The following is a 22,506-nucleotide window of genomic DNA, read 5'->3' as shown; positions in this document are numbered from 1 at the left end:
ATACTTGCTTTCTTCTGTTGCGTCAGCGTCCCCCCGGTTGTGATGGGTCGTCTGCCTGGCACTTTACACTAAGGTCGGGATCAGTTATGCCAATTGCCAATTTGTCTATGCCATGGATTGCATTAGTCCCATCATCGCAGTCATATTAGGTACTTCCGGAGTATCAAGGTTTGCTCTCGGTAGATCAGATGGGGGAACTCCTATTCCCAGATTTGGGTTCGCATTTACTGACTGTTCTTGAAGTGGGGCCTCTAAAGGTGGCTTCTCCTGTACCCCTTGTCGGTCCGCTTCGAGCACGTTTACCTCCCCAATTTGTTACTTGGCCAGACATCCTTTTACTTGTTTCGTTCCTAATCCACAATTAATTACCTCGTAAAATTTCATTTTTTCAGCCGGGTATTATGCAATGTGTATTATCCACTACTTTATGACTTGCGAGTACATAAAACCACACATGATAGTCAATCAAAATATCAATATTTAACACGACATATTCACATATTATGCAACATGCATTATCCACTATTTTCGACATACAAGTGTGCATAAAATCACCCATCAAAATATCAATACTCGACAATACATATTCGTACATTAAGCAACATGCATTATCCACTAATTTTGATTTACAAGCGTACATAAAATCATCCATGATAACCAACGTAATTTCAATATTCAACAATACATATTCCTCCATTTTATGGCCAAGCATACCTGGAAGTGACGAGGGTTTGCCGTTCAGTCATGGGCGACTCTTTGGCTTACGATGTAAGCAGTCTACAGAATCCCATAATTAGACTCTGATACCAACTGTAACAACCCGACTTATCATATGAGTAGCGGTCAGAGCCGTTACAAAAAATAATGTGATTTATTTGAAGATGATGAAAACCATGCAAAAACGATCATTTATTATAAATTAGGTGCGTGGTACCCCTTTAAAAAGCTAAAAATATGCCGCCTAAAGATATTCAAAACAAAGGAAATTAAAATCAAAAGGAAATATGGTGTGACCGCCTAGTTCCCATAAACTAGGCGTCCACAACATAGTTTAAATTAATAACAAAAGTGCGGAAACGTCTCCAACAAAATGAGACTACAAAAAGACATAAAAATCCTTGAATCGCCCCATGACTGACTTTGGCATCCTACTTGTCACCTCCGTGCCATAGCTTCGCGTCAAAAATCATTTTTAAAACAGGGTGAGTATTAAAATACTCAATAAGGAACTCCCTATTGGGGTCAAACATACAAATCGTCATAAGGCGATCAACTAAAACACGCAGCAGGTGATTATTGCCACTAGAACATCAACGCCACCTTTACTCCTTAAAATGTTTATTCCTGGCTGGTTACCCGAAACACACCGTGTGTAACTGTTACCACAAGAACATCACCTCCCTCCTTATTTCCTCTAAATGACTATTGAAGGCTGGTTACCCGAAACACACAGCGTGTAACCCTTACCTTGATAGTCATTTTCTACAATCACCCCAAAGGTGACTATTGGTGGCTAGTTACCTGAAACACACAACATGTAACTATTACCACAAGCCCCTTAACCGCTGCTACCTACAAGCATAATATGCAGGCAATAGGCCCCGCGTATATTGTGTCATACAACTCGCATCAAACTCAATCACCAAATACCACTAACCACAACACACAACCTAAACCAGATTACACAACAACACACAACCTAACCAGATTACACAACAGCACACAACCTAATCAGATTACACACCCTAATCAGATTACACAACAGCACACAACCTAATCAAATTACACAGCACACAGCCTAATCAGATTACACAGCAGCACACAACCTAATCAAATTACACGGCACACAGCAATTAGATTACATGGCACACAACAATCAGATTACACAGCCTAATTAGATTACACAGCAGCACATAACCTAATCAAATTACACGGAAGACAGCAATCAGATTACATACCACATAGCCATATGACAAATTTGTTCGGCCCATTTTTAAAAAACAAAACGCTTAGTTTCAATAGGCGTGTCCCTTACCTGGGTAGCTGCTTTCTTAGCCTTTCCTAATCCACAATGGTCCAAATCCACTCAAGCCTTCTTCCTACATAGGGGTTGATTCCAATCCTACCATCCTAGAGGAAACCGCGTTGAATCTTTGTTGCGTTTACTCCTCTTGTTGTCGGTTCTGGCGACGACGATGGTGTTCCCTCATGGCAGCAATGTGGGTGTTGGGCGGCTGTTTTCTGATGTGCGAAGGGCATGGGGTGGTGTGGGAAATATTCGGCTGCGGGACAGCGTGAGCATTGGGTGGTAGCGGTCTAAAGAAGAAAATGACGAAAAGGAGGAAGAAAGGCAACTGGCTTAAGGGTTTGGCCCCAATGGTTGAACCCTAGGGCTTATTTTTATAATTATTAAATTGTATTGGGCCATGGGCCCAAAACGTGGGCCTTACAGAGGGGACAGCCGTACCAGCCGTCGCGAGGGGAGTAACTGGTGCTACAGTAGTCGGTCGACCAGCGACCGAAGATCCGACCAGGCATTGCGCAATATTATCTGCTGGGGGAGGATCCGAGGCCCTAATCATTGACAGAACAACCAACGTCGATTCGCGCGGCAGCGACATGGAAGATTGTGGCGGCAATTCTGAAGCTGATGTGGGCACCAGGTTTTCTGCATCCAAAGAGTTAGTAGGCATAGATATATGCATGTGATCATTCTCCAAATTAGTATTGCTATGACCCAAACGCAAGGTGCACAAATGAGGGGCATTGTGCATTGGCTGCAAGGTTGGGGAAGAATTGGGTGGGGTTCTCTTGAACGGAAAAACATTCTCATCAAATATGATGTCTCTAGAAATATAGACACGACCAGAATCGGTGTCAAGACACTTATACCCTTTATGTAAAGAACTGAAGCCTAGAAAGACACATTCCTTGGATCGAAAAGAGAGCTTTTGTTTGTTATAAGGGCGAAGATGAGGCCAACAAGCACACCCAAAAACTTTTAATAAAGAGTAATTTGGTGGGGTATGAAAAAGAAGCTCTAAGGGGCATTTGTTATCGATGACACGAGTAGAAAGACGATTGATGAAATATGTGGCTGTAAGAAACGCGTCATCCCAAAATTTAATAGGTACATCAGCATGAGCTAGAAGGGCTAGGTCAGTTTCAACAATATGACGGTGTTTGCGTTTAGTAGACCCATTTTGTTGATATGTGTGAGGGCACGAAACACGATGAGCGATTCCAAGGGAACGAAAGAATGTGTTATGAATTTTCTGAAATTCCCCACCCCAATCAGACTCGACACATTTGATTTTAGTATCTAGGAGGCGCTCAACATGAGCTTGGAACTGCAAAAATATACGAAGATTTTTTGTACGATCATGCATCAAATAGGTCCACGAAAATTTATTGAAATCACCAATGATGCTAATATAATATTTAAAACCCCCAACATATGGAGGTACAGGGCCCCAAACATCCAAAAAAATAAGTTCCAAAGATGACGAAGACCTATGAGAAGAACTAGTATATAGTAACTGATGACTTTTTGCTGATTGACACGCATTACAAACTGGCAAAGATGACTCACTAGCACACGAAATGTTAGAGACGTAAAATTGACTTTACTACTTGATGAAGGATGTCCAAGACGTGCATGCCATTGGGCGTGAGTAGTAGATCTGCTCACTAAGACGTGCTTGAGATCATCGACATCAGATTGCTTAATAGGATGGAGACCAGACTCACACCTCCCGTCTAGAAGACTTTTCCTCGACCGTCGATCCTTAATAGAAAAATGCCAAGGATGGTATTAAAAAAATACGTCATTATCACGAGAATTTATGAATCGAAAGAAGATGTTTGGAAATTTCAGGTACATGCAAAATATTACGCAATACAAGAGGACGAGCAGTATTAATTAAAGAATGATAAGTATGCAAAATACGCAAACCTGCTCAATTGCCGACTTGAACTTGTTCACCTCCATGATAGCGTTCACGCACAGTGAGACGATTCAGGTCACTGGTGATATGATCAATGGCGCTTATGTCGCTGTACCAATTTGGATCGATCTTGTAAGATGAAGTAGCTGCCAGTGCCGCAGAAGGAGCAAAAGGAGCAGAAGGAGGTTCATCTTGATAGGACTCATCCATCCTATGCCAGCAGCGAACATCAGTATGCCCCACTTTGCCGCAGATCTGATAGGAAGGATGAGCAGAAGGGTCACGACGATCACCAGCAGGACGAGAGGGCGCACCACCTTGAGAACGGCCACGACCACGATCCCTATGCCCACGGTTCTTCTGCTGACCACCACGACCAGCATAATTGGCAGAAGATCCAGAATTTAACTGAAGTTCAGCCTGGTGTTGTAGTTGGCGAGCTTCAAACGCCATTAGATGTGCAAACACATTATCAAGCGCGAGGGTTTCACTCTTGGTAGTCATCGAAGTGACGAAGGGATCATGGTCATGGCCAAGACCAGTAAGAAGATAGTCAGGGCCAAGGCAGAGCCGGCGGCGGCCAGCTCAATGGCCAGCCCTTTGATCTTGCAAAAATAACTTGCAGCAGACAGATCGCGTTTCTTGGACATGGCGAGCTCAACACAAATCTGAATAGTGCGAGCACGAGTTGACGACGAAAACATCCGCTGCAAGGTATCCCACGCCTCCTTGGACGTAGTAGCGGCAACCACATCATGAAGAATCTCCTCAGACATGGAGGAGAGAAGACCAATGGAAATGGTGGATGAGGGAGGATGAAGAAGATATGATAGATTAATAAATAAACCTTGGCTTTGATACCATGTTAGTTGAATGGCACTGTGACCTATATGGTCACAACCTCATGTATTTATAGATGTGTATAATGAGAATTATATGGTAACAAATCATGAAATCATATAGATTTGTAACAAACCAGAAAATCATAGGTTTGGTAACAAAACCAGGAAATCATAGGTTTGGTAACACACCAGAAATCATAGATTTTCCTTTGTGCTAACAAACAAGTAAATCAGTAGATTGTGTTATTATGTACATATATCATCTATTATAATATACTTATTTTTTATGAAGTATTATTGATACCAATTATTTTTAAATATTTAAATAAAATAAAAATGTTGTCAAATACCGATTAAAGAAAAATAAATAAATAAATAAATAAATATATATATATTATAAAAATTATGTTTTGAAAATAAATTAAAAAAGGAAAAGGAAAAGGAAAAGGGAATAGTCAAAGCGGGTTTGCACCGACCCATATTTAGACCTAACGGGAACACGTGCATTCCTATTCACGAACTCTCTCAATTCAATTTCGATTTTTTTTTTTTTTTTTTTTTTTTTTTTTTTTTTTTTTTTTTTTTTTTTTATAATCAGCCATTCTTCCCTTGGCTATGGCGGTCGTTGAGTTTGAAGGCTGAGTTACTGATTGGAGATTTCCGAAGACTTGATTGATTTCTTGAAAGTTCCTCCCAAGGTTGCGAGGAGAGAGTTGGTTGGGCTCGACTAGAATTTTTCATGGCGCATCGGTTACTGAGGGATCTGGAAGCTGATGGCTGGGAGCGCTCTGATTTTCCCATCATCTGCGAGTCTTGCCTCGGCGATAACCCCTACGTTCGCATGGTATGTTCGTTCTTCCTTCTCCTATCTTATTTAGCGATAGTACCTCTACCACGCGAGTTATTCGATCCCGTTTTTGAATTACGTTCAAAACACCACAATTAATCACTCGAATGTTCGAATAATTCCTTTTCGAATTGTCATGTTCCTGAAGATACTCTAAATTAATGTACGTGGTTGAATAAGGACCCAGATGGTTTCTGTTAACTGTTATGATTTTTATATGTGGGAAGAACAATGGATTTGTGGGTTAGTATTCACTCGAGACATGACTTTGATTTAATGAATGTGATTTCTGAATGCAGACGAAAGCTGATTATGATAAAGAATGCAAAATATGCACGCGCCCATTTACAGTTTTCAGGTGGAGGCCTGGACGTGATGCTAGATATAAGAAAACAGAGATTTGCCAGACATGTAGTAAGTTAAAAAATGTATGTCAAGTTTGCCTTTTGGACCTTGAATATGGCTTACCGGTTCAGGTTCGAGATATCGCCCTATCTATCAACTCCAATGATTCTATTCCGAAGAGCGATGTGAATAGGGAATATTTTGCTGAGGAGCATGATCGGAAGGTATGCACTTTCTGCTGGAGTATTTCCTTGGATTATAGGATAATTTCGCCTTGTAGTTGTTGGTGAAATAAATCCGGTGAACTTCAATTGTAATTTTTCTATTTGAAAGCTTTAGAAGGTCTTTGCAACTTCGTTGTTGCTTGCTTTATGCTAATTTTGTTCAATGTTGACCATGCAGGCTAGAGCTGGTATTGATTATGAGTCTTCATATGGAAAGGCACGGCCAAACGATACTATTCTGAAGCTTCAACGAACTACGCCGTATTACAAGAGGAACCGTGCACATGTTTGTAGTTTTTATATTAGGGGTGAATGCACCAGAGGTTCTGAATGCCCTTACAGACATGAGATGCCTGAAACTGGAGAGTTGTCCCAGCAAAATATAAAGGATCGTTATTACGGGTATGGTTGATCTATTTATTTTGAATGATTTGCTGTTATGTGTCCAATCTATTTATTTTGAATGATTTGCTATTTATTTTGATCTATCTATTTATTCTCTATGATTTTTTTACAGTCATCATCTTGCATTTGGTTGCATATTTTAAGCTTTTTTTGAGTTTATATCATATGATGTGTATAGTCTTCCAAAGTAATTATTTGTTGGAAAACAGGGATTATTGCTCAGTTATTCATATGCAAACAATTGATTGGTGGCCTTTTAAATTAGAATTTAGTACTTAGTGGGATATGAGTAGTATTTCCAAAGATGAGACATTGAAGTTGTAATAGCCCAAGCCCACAGCTAGTAGATATTATCCACTTTGTCCTGTTACGTATTGCCGTCAGCCTTATGGTTTTGAAACGCGTTTTGTAAGGAGAGATTTCCACCCCTTTATAAGGAATGTTTCGTTCCCCTCTCTAACTGACGTGGGATCTAACAATCCATCCCCCTTGGGGACCCAGCGTCCATGCTAACATGCCACCTGATGTCTGGCTTTGATACCATTTGTAACAACCCAAGCCTACCACTAGTAGATAGTGTCCGTTGGCCCGTTACGTATCGCCGTCAGCCTCTCACGGTTTTAAAATGCCTCTGCTAGGGAGAGGTTTCCACATTCTTATAAGAAAAATGTTTCGTTCCTCTCTCCAACCGATGTGGGATTTCACTGAAGTACAAATTCTGTCACCCTTTGACAATCTCAACCTTGTAATCCACTTGGCTTCGTTGGGTTGATTTCTCATCCCCATTATATCTTTTGTTCTATTTGTGGAGGTTTATCCTCCTATAAAAAAAATTTCCCCTTCTGAACTAAGGTTCTTACCTTATTGAAGGTGAAACTTCTGTTGCCTTCACTCAACTGCTTGACATAGTCGATTTCTCTGCTCTCTCTTTTATCTATTTCTCACATTTGATATCTTTCCTCCTCTATTTCTTTTTTATTAGAACACAATCTGCAGTTCTCTTTCGATTGATACTGGATGGTACCACCTTTTCCTCAATCAAGCTACCATTGTTTTTCTCTATGAATAACCTTTTATTTGCAATTGTTTTCATGATTGTTTTTAGATCATAAACAATTGTATAGACTGAAATCATAAGATATGCAACTTTATTTTATTTTCGATTATGGCCTATTTTTTAGATATCCTAAAAATTGATAATTGTCCTATACCTGTTTATCAAATAATAATATATACTTCCTTGCTTAGAAATGTAGGAGTTATGATATTTACGTACTCATTATGGTGATTCCTTGTTTTAAATTGATGGCATGCAAAAGCGTAGTTCAATGTAGGAGTTAGTGCTTCTGTGTACAAGAGTTTGATGTCTCTGATTCAGAGTTGTAGAAGTCTCTTATTGAGTATAGGATTATAGTTGCCAACTGCTATGCACATTGGCAATTTTCAAGAAATCGAATGAAAGAATACAAAAAGGGCAAACATAAATTGGACCCTACAAAAAATAGCATCTCAAAAAGAGAGAAAGAGAGCTAAACTAGAACCTAACAAATGTACTCTAACATAACAAATGATTATACAAACGTCTCTACAGATTATACCCAAAGAGGGGCATTGTGTCTCGGTTGAGGATTGTTGGAGTCCTCACATTGGCTAACTAAGGGGAAGATCATAGGTATAATAAGTGACCCACATTGGCTAATTAGGGGGAATATCACGAGTATTTAAGTGAGGAATACTATCTCCATTGATATGATGCCTTTGGGGAAACCAAAAGAAACCCATGAGTGCTTATGTTCAAAGTGGACAATATCATATTAGTGTGGAGTTCGGTCGCTCTTAACAGCCTCTAACAAAGGATCAAGCACTCTTGAGAATACTACTCTTCCTTATGATGAGAATCCCTGCTATGGGCCAAACTAACCTCAAAGGTCTCCAAAATACAGTTTCAAATTGAACGAGTGAACTGACATCTCCATAAAAAAAGGGCTCTTGTACATCTTCCCAAGTAAATGCACCAATTGGTCCAACAAAGAGGAGGAGGTATAACTCGAGCATCTACACTGGAACTGTGCTCGAAATGTTTCATTTATCAAAGGGTACACGTAAGCCATTTTGGAATTTGGAGGGAGTTAAGCGTTGATACAGGTAGTTACCCTCACTTACCAAAGGAAGAGTACTCATTAGCGAGTATACGTGGGTTGTTGTGAGCGGTATCAAATTTAATTTGATGGTTACATTCCGATCATAATGACTGAAATAGATGGCGGAGATATATTTCATTCACATTTCGGTCTTCTATTTGCAAAAATGTTTAAAAACTGCTACATATTTTGTCATTTAGAATGTACGCAGATATATTGCTAACAAACCTTCTTTTCTAACCAACTCAGGGTTAATGATCCAGTTGCACTGAAGCTTCTTAACAAGGCTGGAGAGATGCCCTCTCTGGAGCCTCCAGAGGATGAGAGTATTAGAACCTTGTATGTGGGCGGACTTGATGCTCGAGTCACCGAGCAAGATCTTCGAGATAACTTTTACGCTCATGGTGAAATTGAATCCATCAGAATGGTGCTACAGAGAGCATGCGCTTTTGTAACTTACACCACCAGAGAAGGTGCAGAGAAGGCTGCAGAAGAGCTTTCCAACAAGCTGGTAATCAAGGGCCTTAGGTTGAAATTGATGTGGGGTAGACCTCAAGCACCAAAACCCGAGTCGGAAGGTTCCGATGAAGCGAAGCAAGCTGCGGTGGCTCACAGTGGAATGTTGCCTCGAGCAGTTATCTCGCAGCAGCATAACCACTTACACCCTTCAGGCAGTCATGATCAACCTCAAGCTATGCACTACTACAATATCCCACCACCACCACCGCAGCAGGAGAGGGCATTCTACCCTTCAATGGACCCTCAAAGGATGGGGGCTCTGGTTTCAACCCACGAAGCGGGGGGGCCTCCTAACGGACCTGCAGGTTCAACCGAAACTCGACCTGGTTCCGAGAAACAACATCAACAAGGACATCAATTTCCCTATCACACAATGCACCCACCACCTCCTACACAATATCAACAACAATTTTTTCCGCCGTATGGGTACGTGCAACATTATCCCCCATACCCTCCTTATCATTCGAGCATGCCGCCCCAGCCCCCGCCCCACCCCCAACCGTATCCTCCTTCAGGTACCCAGCAATATCAGCAGCATTCTATACCACCAGGCTCAGCCCCTCCATCCCATGGAGGAGCATCCTCAGGTTCAGCACCACAGGGATCAACACCATCAGCGTCTGCCCCATCTGCAACATCTTCCGAACCTGCATCATCGTAGATCAACTCTCGAGGTGCCGAGGCTGGCTGTTGTCGATTCAGAAACTGAATATAGTCACTTGGACGAGGAGGTGCAGGACCTCTCTGAGTCGCGAAGGCGTTAGCCAGCCCCTGTTGTTGTCTTTGCCTTTGTTGTCATGACTTTATTATCTAATATGACACTCATTTTACTCGACACAGGGTGAGCAGTTTGGATTTGTTGCTTCCATTTCCCAATCTTTTTTGAGGCGAAGTTTCGTTCTTGTGTTAGTTTGATCTAAAAATGAAATGGAAGTTAAATTCGTTTATTACTATTTTTAATTTATTGATTATCCAACGTTATTATTTTTACAAATTAGGAAATTTTTTTACAATTATAATTAATGAAAAGTTAATACATTAAATATTGTCTGGAAAATCAGAAATTAGAAAATAGCAAATTTTTGCACTATTTTTTCTGGTTCAAATTTACTCTTCCAAGGCTATCCTTTTTCCATTTTTATAGACCGTTGGATTATTTCTTCCGTCTGAAGATCGACAGGTGACATTCTACCACGCGCTTGATGCCCACGATAACATTGCGTGTGCTAGACTCTAGACTAGTATTTCCCGATTTGAAGAGGCATTTGTATACGGAAGCGAACCTTTTTTAATTGCGTTTTAAATTTTGATTTGATGTCCGATGCTCCAGAAACTTCTTTTGGCTTGGCGGGTATATATATCGCTTTTGCCTTTTTCGTACGCAAAACTCTCTGATGCTTTTACTATTGAGCTTGAGAGCCAGACGTTTTATTATTTTGCCGCGAATCGCCGTTCTGTAGGCCGCTGTGATTGAGTGAGAACTGAGAAGAACGCTCGGTTACCTTGTGCTTCGATTTAGGTTTTGCATTCGTTGATTTGTACGGTAGGTTCTTTCTTTTTCTTTCATTTGATGAATTTTCATGTCTTTTCGTTGTCTGAGATGAAATGTTGGGGCTCTGTTCTAAATTTTCATTTGAGGTGCCTATGATGATGTTTACGGGAAGAGTTAGGTTCGGGTTGTAATTCTCGTTGTTTTATGCGATTTGCATGGATATTTTAGGTGGAATTAGAATCATTTCGGAGTACATAATGTTTTAAGTCTGCAGTTCTTCTCTTTGTCTGAGGATGATATGCTTAGGGTTCTGATCCACATGTGCGTTTGATTCTTCTCACTATAACATTTATAGGAAGAATTAGGTTTGGATTATTAATTCATTTTAATCCTATGATTATTATAGTCATGGGAAGCAAATGAAGTGTTTGCTATAATTTTCGTGGATTTTTTCTAGTTTAAACAGAATCGGACCGGAGAAGGTGTTAGTAATTATCTCTCTTTCCATTGGAAGTCATGGATGTTATATTTTTCTTTCTTTGATTGCGTTTCGATGAATTTTCAATTGGCGGTTCCTGTCTATACGCTGTTCTATTCGAGATGACATTCATGCTCAACAATACTATCATCGTTTCTGTCTTTGTTGACTCTTGTGCTTGTTCAGTAAATCCCTATCAAATTTAGTTTTTTCATGTTTGATCTGGTTGCAGATGTCGTACTCCCGAAGGTCTAGATATTCCCGCTCCCCTTCATATAAACGATCGGTCTCAAGGTCCCTGTCAAGGTCAAGGAGCCGTTCAAGGTATTTCTTGCTCATAACCATCTGCTTGCTTGGTTTTCCATTCTCTAAATCGTTAAGTGTGGTGCATTTATTTTTTATTTTTTGGCTACTTGATTCGTTTTTCAGGAGTCCTTCAAGTGACGTTGAAAATCCTGGGAACAATTTATACGTCACCGGTTTGTCACCTCGAGTAACTAAAAGAGAGCTAGAGAAGCATTTTTCTGCCGAGGGAACAGTACGTTCTTGGCTTCTTTTTTTTTTTTTTTTTTTCTTTCTTGGCTTATATACTTAGTGGCCGAGTATATCTTTTGTCCTTTTGTGTTGATGATTGAAAGTATGGACTATTTTATCAGTTCTTGTGATTTTCTTTTAACTCTCCAGGTGCTAGATGTTCATCTTGTGGCTGATCCGTGGACTAGAGAATCTCGTGGATTTGGATTCATTACCATGTCTAGTAACGACGAGGCTGAACGATGCATCAAATATCTGAATCGATCTGTACTTGAAGGTCGTATAATTACTGTAGAAAAGGTAAACATTGAACCAAGTATTATTTCTTAGACTTAGGGTGCTTCTCATTATTACTGTTGTCTTGTTCTTTAACTTTGAATATTTACAAAATCTCTGGACGAGATTTGAATTTTGCTTCTATGCACTTGAAGTTTTTTTGACAGCAGGTGAGCTGTGTGTAGCAGCTCTTCATCAAACTCAAAACTACAACTAAACAATCGAAACAAACACATGAAGTCTCAGAACATTGGGGTTGTATGCCCTGCATCTCTTTATTTCTGCCAATTGAATCATGTGTTATCTCAGTATTTTAGCCTCTCTTTTTTTTTTTTTCTTTTTCTTTTTCCTGTTTGTCTCTCTACACTATGACTTCAGCCCCTGCTGGTACTTCTCTTAGATGGATGTTTGAGTTATCTCATTTTTTATCTTTAATAATTTGATAGGCTCGAAGACGGAGAGGTAGAACCCCAACTCCTGGGAAATATCTTGGACTTGTTAGAACAGTTAGTGGTGAGATTTTAATCTAATGCTGGCTTATTGCTGTGAAGTGTGTTGATATTTCTGTCTAATCCGTTTCATTCTAACAGAGAGACACAGGTCGTCGCACAGCTACTCTTCTCGGCGTTCTCCTAGCTACTCTCCATATAGAAGCTCGAGTTGCTCATCTCATTATTCATCTGATCGTAGCAGGAGTAGATCCTATTCTGTTGACCGACGCCAAAGATCGTTCTCCCCTTATAGCCGTCGAAGATATGATTCTCCGGACTATAGGCATCATAGATCATATTCTCGATCCCGCACACCGTATAGGTTACCTACCAGGAGACGCGACAGGTCTTACTCACCTTATGACTGTTATTCGCCTGAACCTTACTATAGAAGGCACAGGCATTGGTCCCGGTCATATTCTCGATCCTGCTCACCGCATAGGACACCTACCAGGAGATGTGACAGGTCTTACTCACCTTATGATTGTTATTCCCCTGAACCCTACTATAGAAGGCACAGGCATCGGTCCCCTGAACCCTACTACAGAAGGCGCATGCATCGATCCCCTGAACCCTACTACAGAAGGCACAAGTATCGGTCAGTTTCTAGGAGCCTTTCACCGAGGAGGAGAACCTTAAGGAGTTACTCTCGCAGCCCCTCCCAGGAATCGAGGAGTAGTTACTCACGTAGTATTTCCTCTGAACGAAGCAGTAGATCAGGGAGCTATTCACGCAGTGTTTCTCCTGAATCAAGGGGCTCAAGGAGTCCCTCTTGCAGCCATACCCCGAGACGACATTATGAGAGTCCACGTAAGAGAGGGCATTCTGGTGGGAGTCAATCGAGAAGTCAAAGTGTGGTTTCAAGGTCTGTTAGTCCTGCTTGATTGACTGATCTACCGACATCCTCATATAGCCAAGATATGTTGGAATTGTTAATGGGAAGTGTCTTCAACAGCTTCATGGCCATGATTTATAACTATGAAGTGCCTGCCCGTGGACTTGTGAAGGTGAAAATGATGGGTCTAAAGTTTAATGTCGATTTCCAGCTCAAGCTCGTGGGTCGGTCGTTGGGTCTATTTTATGTACTTTTGAAGGCACCCGGTCTGCGGGTGGAATATCATATATTTATATTGTGATTTGGGACTTGAGCCTACTGTATTTGCTATTGATAGTTTGCTACCATTTTCTGCTAATATTTTGATTTATTTAGCATGTATTTCCTATTCTGTTGGCATTGGTAGCTTCTGATATTACAGGAGACTGATCATCTCTCATTAGTAAGATGAGCAGAGTTAATTTAGTTGGGTGAATTGATGGTCTCCGTAGTTATGATGTTCGAATTTTCAAAAAATTTACATTAAAAATTTCGAATTCGGTTGAGCTCTTGGTTTATCCATTCTCTTCAAATGATTGGATAATTTTGATCCGGTCGAAATCTGTGGTGGGGTCAGTTTCTAAGATCAAAGCCAGTTTGAAAATTCTATGCTATTTTACTAAGCTGTAACATATAATCTTCCAGAAAAACTCCTCTAAATAAAGCACTTGTATGGTATGGTATAATTTGATCTCCACTTGATTTTGGCTGGTTGATGACTACAAAAATTGTAAGATTGTTCGTTAAGAAAAGATGGAGCTATACATTGTAAGATTGGTCTGATTTTTCACCCACACTGAAACTGCAGCCACTACTAATCAGTTTCTTCTTCGAAATTTACCCTCTTGCCCGTAGAAAACATGATGTAGAAAAGCGCAGCCATGAAATAGAGAGCAGAGGTTAGCAATAGAAATCCTTGGAAAGAGCCCACAAGCTCCACGAAGAAACCAACCCCAACTGTTCCCACAATAGCAGCAAGTGTCCCAGCAGTGTTGGAAATGCCTGTAATACAAGAATTTGGTGTCAATTTATCTAGAAAGGAGAATGAAATGGGCTGAGTTAAAATTTTGATTCAAGCTGGTATGATGCGATTATGTTTTGACTTCTTTTTCACTATGCAGTCGTGGGTTGTAGAAGTTAGGTTACAAAAAATAACATACCGTGAAGCACACCAGAGTATTGCGGAGCAATTTCCTGTCAAAGATATGGAGGAAAAGTTCAGAAGTGCAAGAATTGAAGGTTAACTAGATATCTCACAGATTTGATATTCCACCTGAAGGTTCACAAGGAAACCTGAGTGGCTGAAAGATTTCAGTCCAACTGCCAAAGTTAGCCACGCGGATGCAATTGATGCACTTCTGGCTGAAGTGAGGCCGATCAGGGCAACCCCAGGGCCGATAAAGCCTATCGACTGGCGTACGAACAAAAAAAGAAGAGAAAAAAGGGCATGAATAGCTGAAATTACAAGAGGTAATTGAGGACAAATACAGATGTGGAGGGCAAATAGAAGAGAAAGAACGTAGTAGTTTTCAGTTTCTAGGTATTTTTCTCGGTGAATCGCAACTGTATACAACAAGTAACTTCTTTCAATAGTCAATTAAAATAAATCCCATCATCCAATATCCCAAAACATGACCAATATCTGTTTGCTTCAACTCTTTTGCTAATCCTAGAGATTTGTCGATTTCAAGGGGAACGAAATCGATTAAATCCTAGTTTATATATGTGACAAATCTAAGAGTCCTGTCTTGCATAAAGAAAATCCAATTTATGGAGAAAAAGATCACAAAGAGTAGCAGTAATCAGCGACAAGATGACATGATATTGCAAAAGAATGAGTAGCTATTACAATGCACCTATGACACTACTAAGAGCTAAGTATATCCTAAATGACTAGCAATTCAAAAGTACATAAACAATGTAAGACTTATTGTTTCTTAGGAAGCCAGAGCAAAGTGCTGCTTGTACATGATCCCAATCCTCGGTTAAATATTTCATTTCTACTGATTTTTTTTTTTCTTTTTTTCTGAAAACAAACGGATTTCCTAGAATTCAATGAAAGCTGGTTGTAAAGAAAAGTAAAAAATGTTCACCTGCATAATTTTTCGAGTCAAAGTGATAGATGTACCACTTCGTATTAACCCATCTGACCACAATCCACCAAAATATCCCATCAGTGCCATCACGCTCCACGGTACAGCACTAAACCATGCTGCTTGTCTGAGGTCAACATGATACACCTGTAGTGGAAAAACACCGTCCGGTCATAAATTTCACAGAGAATTTATAATGTAGAACTTATAAACAAGTTGGCTACGAGTTCCTCACTGAGTTGAAGTAGATAGGCATCCATGAAAGAATCACGAAGAATCCCTGTAGGAAAAGAAATGCCATTAAAGTAAATGTAGTACATAAGTTTCTTCTCCCACTTCCTAAATACTCCATTCGCAAAATACAGTGAAAACTGAAATTATATGAAGATCATAAAGTGTATGGAGGCGGCATGAGTGTCTGTTATATGATAGAGAGAGAGAGAGAGAAAAAAAAAGAAAAAGACATCTTTAGAACTCGTAAGATAGAACAAGTCCTTGTTCCAAGTAAGGTTGTAAAAAAGAGGCATCCATTAACCTAAGATGTGTTGAGGATTGTTGGGAGAGAGTCCCACATTGGCTAATTAAGGGAAAGATCACGAGTTTATAAGGAATACATCTCCACTGGTATGAGGCCCTTTGGGGAAATCAAAAGCAAAACATGAGAGCTTACCCTCAAAGTGGATAATATCATACCATTGTGGAGATCCGTAATTCCTAACATGGTATCAGAGTCATGCCCTTAACTAAATCATGTCAATAAAATCCTCAATTGTCGAACAAAGAAGTTGGGACTCTCATAAGTGTAGTCAAAAGTGACTCAAGTGTCGAACAAAGGGTGTACTTCGTTCGAGGGTTCCAGAAAAAGGAGGCGAGCCTCAATTAAGGGGAGACTGTTCGAGGCCTCCATAGGCCTCAGGGAAGGCTTTGTGGTGTACTTTGTTCGAGGGGAGGATTGTTGGGAGAGAGTCCCACATTGGCTAATTAAGAGAATGATCATAGATTTATAAGTAAGAAATACATCTCCACTGGTATGAGGCCCTTTGGGGAAGCTCAAAGCAAAGTCATGAGAGTTCATGCTCAAAGTGGACAATATCATACCATTGTGGAGAGTTGTGATTCCCAACAAGATGGATTTATCCATAAGGCTGTAAAAAAGAGGCATCTATTGAACTGAACTAAGATGGATTTGTCCATCTCTTTGTCATGTAAAAGCCACAGAAAATTTTGGCTAACAGATCAGTCAACATCTTCATTACAAAAGCCCACCAGAGAGGATCCTACGAATTAAATGGAAGGAAATGAGTTTGAGCAGTACCCAACTATGCATAGCATTTGCAACGATGAGAGACCATGTTGGCATTTTAGAAAGTAGCCGCTTGAAAGGAGGAATCACAGTGGTCCTGGGTACGTTCTCGACCACTAGAGGTTGTTGCCTCTTGTTCAGTACATATTCTAATTCGTATTTGGATATCTGAAGATTCCGATCAGGAGTACTGGATATTGCAGATAACCATACCAAAACCCATAAGAACCCTGACAACCCAAAAATAACAAATGGTCCAAATATACCAGCTTGAGACATTAGGATTGGAGAGAGCATGAGCCCTATGGCACTTCCTAACTGAAATCCAGCCATTGCTATACCAACGGCCCTGGCTCGTTCTGTTGGAGGAAACCATCTACACGGGAAAGAGAAGGGTTTATAACATAATTTGGTTTGTGGTCATCTAAAAGTACAAATCAGGAAGCTGATAATCAAATGATCCATCACTGGCCTTAACACCATTGTTATTTTAAATTAAGCAGAAAGTTCAAAATCAATATTACCTAGCAACCATGTTGTTCATACAAGGAAGGGCCACACCTTCAGCAACGCCAAGCAAAGCACGCATGGCAAGAAGTGCCCATAATGAAGTTTCAGCGGCCCAAGGAGTTAGAAATGTGGCCAGTGACCACAAAGCCACCCCCCAGGCCATGACCGTCTTGCCACCGTAGTAGTCCACCAGCGCTCCGCCGGCTATTGGTGAAACAAAATAACCCCAAAGGAACGATGACTGCATGAAGTCCAATTCGTTAAAAGTTGCAGGCGATAACATTGTTCAAATCATATACTGTTAGATTCCTAATAGTGCTAACTGAAGTCTAATCTAGAGAAAATAAAATCTCAAACTTGCAATAAATAAGTGATAGAAAACCGATCAGCTAATGGTTAATTTGCGACGCCTGGGAAATTGTCATGAAATATCATACGAAGAATCATAAATAGTCACTACTTCCATCAATTCTATATCTTACACCTGCCTGTAGAACCTAAAACTCGCAGAAAAGATAATACTTCACTCCTAGAGGACTGTGTTGCGGAAACAAAACAGAGGAAGAAACCAGCTATTGTTCTGCCGCAAAAGTAATTAATGAGGAATACAGCTACCTGAACTATGCCGGCGAACGATCGACTCCAGCCATGGGATAAAGACAACGGAACAATAGCTACCGACATCACAACCCGATCGGCGTTACAAAGCGCAAGAGCCAAAGCAAGCATGGCCACTACCTTAACCCTCTCAGACGTGATAAACTCGAAGAAACTCGGCGCCTCGACATCCTTATCCTCAGCAAACGAACCGAACTGAGCATCGTTCGAGGAAACTCCAATTCGAGACGGAAGAACGAATCCAGAAACCAGCGACGAACCATTCCGAAGTCCAGAACCGGGGGGATATCCCCCCGACGAGAGGCTTCCGGTACAATTTCCCTTGGTCAATTGGAAAGACCTTGAAGGCAATTTGAATTTCGCCGGTTCATGTTTGATTGGCTTAGGGCTCCGGTCACCGGAGAAGCCCCGACAGCGTACCGGACCGCCGAGAGCGATTGCAGAGTTCATAGTGATCGAGAGACGGAACCACTGACCACCGCGCGACGACTGAGACAGGCCTGGATACTGCGAGTTTGAGAGCGGACTCCGCCCAGTATTTGCGTTGATTACCGAAAATACCCCTAAAATGTTTCAGACTTATATGGTAAAATGTGTAAATAAATGAATATTAGAGGGGTAAGACTGAGATTACGTGTTTCCATGGTCCAGTCCATCATATTGACCTTGACGGTTCCCCTTGGTTGTAATGTCGTTCGGGAAATGTAAATAGCACCTACTTAATTTAATTTGTCCCACATCGGAAATATTGCAGGAGGACTGCACCAAATGCCATTATAAAAGGCGCTCGAGTTTAATTTATTAATCATACCTTTCTCGGCCTTTTGGCTAAGATCAAGTGTAGTATCTGTTCTTATCAGTTTAATATCTGATACGTGGGCCATCGGCCCACATGATATTAAATTAATTTTTTATGGGGGAGGGCCCACCACGGTAGCTTGCTACTGGGGCCCTCGAGCGTCGCCCTTGCGTTGCACTATAGCATGGGCCTGGCGCACCCCTCCAAACCCAGTAATAAACATTACACAACTCTCTTCCAGAGTGTTTTGAGTTTACCTGGTGTATTTATCTTGGATATTAGGAGGAAGAATTCCATTCATGGTTACGGGTAATTTCTTAATAAAATATGGTACTAAAGGTAATAATTGAGGTTTGAAATCAATATACCCTGATATTTCGACTTTCAAAAATAATTTTAAATAATATAATGCTTTAAAAATACTTCGGCACTTTTATAAATGGGCTACAAATGTTGGAAGCCTATTTAAAATATGATCTAGAAGAAAAATCCTCTTTCATTATTTCGTTAATTATTTATTTTGTTAAATACCCAATGACATCGAACTACCGATGTCAAATAGGTCCTCCAACATTTTATTATTATTTTTTTTTAGTAGATCCTTGTTTTATTTTGTTAAATACCCAATGACATAGAACTACCGATGTCAAATAGGTCCTCCAACATTTTATTATTATTTTTTTTTTAGTAGATCCTTGTATTCAATATTTTTTGAAAAACCAATAATTTATTAAGCATAAAATTAATTAAAAATCAATAATTTATTAAGTACAAAATTAAATTAATAGGATCATAAATTTTATGAAAATCAATAATGGCATAAAATCAAATTAAGAGGATCACAAATTTTAAACAGAATAAATAAACCAAGTAGCTATCAAATTAATAGGATCACAAATTTGAAACAATATTCGAATAAATAAACCAGAGTTATAGACACAAAATAAAAATATTGAATAAGTTACTAAACACAAAATAAAATAAAAAAAATGAATAAATAAATATCGAATAAAAAAATGAATAAATAAATATCGAATAAAAAAAATGAATAAATAAATATCGAATAAAAAAAAATGAATAAATAAATATCTAATAAGCCAATGAGATTAAACGCAATATTGAATAAGCCAAGGAGCTATTCAAAGACAAAATTAGTTTAGAGAATTATTACCGTACTTATTTCACACCCACTTAAATAAGGGAGACTGAACTTATGATTTAACTCCATTTTTGCAAGTAGTAGCTAAACTCTAAACCTTAAACCCTAAAAATTTTTAGAAAGTAGCTAAACCCTAAACATTTTTAGAAACTTGAAGGACTCAGGCATATGACTATTTCAGAACGTCTACACAAATTAAGACATTCAAGAGTGTTACCTCACTCAACATCGTAGCCCTTCTCCTGAAGCTCTGAAATAACCTCGTTTCTCATCCTGAACCATAGCTTCTGGGCCTCTTGCTCCAGCTTGTTCTTCTCTAATTCTTTCTCATAGTTATAAGAATCCTTATCAAAATCAACCATCCCCTTTGGACCGATCGCCGTTCCGATCATTCCCCCCTTCGCAATGAACTCCTCCATAGCTTCTTCATCACCTGGGTTTCATAATGAACTCAAATCTAGTTATTACAATCACATCATCCAACCTTTAATTTAAGCAATCACCCTCTAACTAATTAACTCATTGCAACTAAACATGGTTGTTGTAACTCCATACTTGGAGTTGTCGTCCAAGACTCGAAGATTGTTAAAGTTAAATCTAACACCACTCAAACTACGACTACGAGAGCTTTTAAACAATACCGATAGACCAGAGTTGAGTTGCAACAAACTCACACATCTATTGAAGTGATTGCTCAAATTACTAGTTTTGAAGTATCATGGCTTCAAACAGCCCTCAAGCTCAACTTGGTTTGTAGGACTTCCCCTAATTCTTTCATTAGCAATGAAAGTTATGCAACTTCCCAATTTCAAATGATAATGAACTTGATATTTTTGTGGCACTGTGGTGATTTAACAAACCTGGATATGGAAACTCCCGCCGCTCGTAGAGGTGAGCAAGATCTTTCTCTGCCTTGGACCTTGGCTTCAGCGTCCACCAACCAAATGGCGATGTTTCGTTGTAAAGCCATGCAGCGCCGATCAGAGTATATGTACACAGCAGAGCCTTTCCAATTTGCTTCCAGAAATAACCATCCTCTCTACCAAGTCCAACTTTCTTCAAGAACTTCTCAGTTCTCATCGATTTCACCAGGTGCAGACCTGAGATCCCATTCCAAGAAAACTAAACATTTTATCGATTTCAAGCATTTTATCCAACAGCAAGTTCATAAATCAAAGCTGAAATGGAAGAAACGACGCGTAAACGATTCCTAGGTTACCTGTTTTAGCCTCTTGGAAGCGTTTTCGAATCATTGAGATTTTCTGAACGCCAATGATTCGTCTTTGCCAACGTTTAAAACAAAGAGAACTTGAACGGGTCAGATATACCTCATTTCATAGCAATCTCACCCTCTAAGTAGTAAGGTCGCAGTACAATATCACCATTATATCTACCAACAATAAGAAACAAGCAAAATGATCAAAATAAAAGAAAAAGAAATCAGCGTAATGGAAAATTTAGGCCTTATTTGATGATTACTGAACCCATAAATTACTACAGCAATTGATTATGGTGCTGAAAGAAATGATTCCACTAGAATGAAGCTGCAATATAGAGTAATTGATTGATTAAATTCAATGTTCATCACCTTCGGAAAGAAAAAACATGGCTTGACAAGGAAAACAAATCATCACATAAGGGCTTACAAAATTGCATAATTGAAATCAACTAAACCTGCCACACCAAACTGATTCGATTCCGAGGATTGAACCCAGAGGCTTTCATCACCCCAAAATTAGCACAATGGGCGTTCGAAATTACAAAAAACCAGAAATGAACACTCAGTTTACAGAGCATACTTTTAATGTATAAATTAACAAAACAATCATAAAAAAACTCATTTGAGATTGACTTCATTTGTTTACTATCGATAAGTGAGCGGAGGTTTGCAGTTCGCGCCTCTTCTTCTGGCAGTCTCTATAACGTTTCTAAATCATTCCTAGGGTAGAGTTGAACAGAGAAGAGAAGGAAATATTTCTAAATTTTGAATACAAGAAATGAGAAGGATTATCAAACAATTCTTGTTTCTTCAAATTTGAGCAAATGGGAACAAGAAACAGAAAACGGGAAAGTCATAGGATAGGCGCTTACAGTTCAAAATCAACAACAGCAGAATTGCGAAAACTGATCTCAACCAAATTTCAAGAATTCGATCCCCCTTGTCCGCTACCGTCGTTGCAGAGGCGGAGGAGACGGCGGAGGGACTGATCTGCAATTAAATCGCAGTGACGAAGAAGATAAATGTGGTAGATACAAAAGTGCGCGATTCTCTCTCGATTGCCTTAGCTCGGGAAGAAAATTGGAAGGGTATCTTTGGTATTTTCTTAAATATTTTTATTGCCTTTTAATTTCAAATGTAATATTGAAATTTAAAAATACAAATTTATTTGCATTTTTCAATTAACCTGCAATAAAGTAATAAAAATATAATATTTTATCTCAAAAATACCCAATTTTTTAATTTTTTTTTTAATTTTTTTCTAAATTTTTAAAGATATTAATATTATTTTTGAAAGTTTATGTAGGGGTTTTTTGAAAATTACAACTGTAAATATACTTTTAAAAGAATAAGAATATTTTTTAAAATGTTTAAAGATTTTTCGGATGTA

General features: G+C 39.4%; 4 protein-coding genes and 1 non-coding gene across 10 annotated transcripts; 3 read left to right on the top strand and 2 right to left on the bottom strand.

Annotated features, from left to right (window-relative positions):
• Positions 1 to 5,352: 5,352 nt before the first annotated feature.
• On the top strand, positions 5,353 to 10,217 carry LOC111783627 (zinc finger CCCH domain-containing protein 40). The gene is made up of 4 exons (XM_023664544.2): positions 5,353 to 5,633; positions 5,936 to 6,205; positions 6,384 to 6,607; positions 9,001 to 10,217. The coding sequence occupies exons 1-4, from the start codon at positions 5,529 to 5,531 to the stop codon at positions 9,929 to 9,931; spliced, it is 1,530 nt and encodes a 509-aa protein (XP_023520312.2). The 5' UTR covers positions 5,353 to 5,528; the 3' UTR covers positions 9,932 to 10,217.
• A 429-nt stretch (positions 10,218 to 10,646) lies between these two features.
• LOC111786008 (uncharacterized) lies at positions 10,647 to 13,757 on the top strand. Of its 4 annotated transcripts, none has more exons than XM_023666358.2 (6): positions 10,648 to 10,813; positions 11,473 to 11,564; positions 11,670 to 11,778; positions 11,925 to 12,074; positions 12,497 to 12,563; positions 12,641 to 13,757. In XM_023666358.2, the coding sequence occupies exons 2-6, from the start codon at positions 11,473 to 11,475 to the stop codon at positions 13,423 to 13,425; spliced, it is 1,203 nt and encodes a 400-aa protein (XP_023522126.2). In that variant the 5' UTR covers positions 10,648 to 10,813; the 3' UTR covers positions 13,426 to 13,757. The 4 variants fall into 4 exon arrangements, with proteins under 4 accessions (XP_086976717.1, XP_086976718.1, XP_023522126.2 ...); XM_087120593.1 differs by having other exon boundaries at positions 11,467 to 11,564; XM_087120591.1 differs by having other exon boundaries at positions 10,647 to 10,813; positions 11,473 to 11,778.
• A 336-nt stretch (positions 13,758 to 14,093) lies between these two features.
• Positions 14,094 to 18,626, bottom strand: LOC111785268 (putative anion transporter 4, chloroplastic). Its single transcript, XM_087120590.1, has 8 exons — positions 17,937 to 18,626; positions 17,336 to 17,562; positions 16,824 to 17,187; positions 15,744 to 15,788; positions 15,509 to 15,655; positions 14,689 to 14,826; positions 14,576 to 14,609; positions 14,094 to 14,417 (listed from the first exon to the last, which is right to left on the bottom strand). The coding sequence occupies exons 1-8, from the start codon at positions 18,387 to 18,389 to the stop codon at positions 14,230 to 14,232; spliced, it is 1,596 nt and encodes a 531-aa protein (XP_086976716.1). The 5' UTR covers positions 18,390 to 18,626; the 3' UTR covers positions 14,094 to 14,229.
• A 120-nt stretch (positions 18,627 to 18,746) lies between these two features.
• Positions 18,747 to 18,942, top strand: LOC111786010 (U2 spliceosomal RNA). Its single transcript, XR_002813736.2, has one exon. It is a non-coding gene; the product is annotated as a U2 spliceosomal RNA (small nuclear RNA).
• Positions 18,943 to 19,874: 932 nt separating this feature from the next.
• Positions 19,875 to 22,192, bottom strand: LOC111782637 (uncharacterized). Of its 3 annotated transcripts, XM_023663422.2 has the most exons (5): positions 21,989 to 22,191; positions 21,396 to 21,441; positions 21,117 to 21,287; positions 20,758 to 20,997; positions 19,875 to 20,330 (listed from the first exon to the last, which is right to left on the bottom strand). In XM_023663422.2, exons 3-5 carry the CDS (start codon positions 21,148 to 21,150, stop codon positions 20,116 to 20,118), a joined length of 489 nt encoding a protein of 162 aa, XP_023519190.2. In that variant the 5' UTR covers positions 21,151 to 21,287; positions 21,396 to 21,441; positions 21,989 to 22,191; the 3' UTR covers positions 19,875 to 20,115. The 3 variants fall into 3 exon arrangements, with proteins under 3 accessions (XP_023519190.2, XP_086976548.1, XP_023519188.2); XM_087120422.1 differs by lacking the exon at positions 21,396 to 21,441 and having other exon boundaries at positions 21,117 to 21,249; positions 21,989 to 22,192; XM_023663420.2 differs by lacking the exon at positions 21,396 to 21,441.
• Between the last annotated feature and the right edge of the window lie 314 nt (positions 22,193 to 22,506).

The sequence above is a fragment of the Cucurbita pepo genome, chromosome 20, assembly GCF_057944985.1.
Source record: "Cucurbita pepo subsp. pepo isolate OVF chromosome 20, ASM5794498v1, whole genome shotgun sequence".
Lineage (NCBI taxonomy): Eukaryota > Viridiplantae > Streptophyta > Magnoliopsida > Cucurbitales > Cucurbitaceae > Cucurbita > Cucurbita pepo.
The sequence above is the reverse complement of the archived record's forward strand: the minus strand, read 5'-3'. Positions and strand labels throughout refer to the sequence as shown.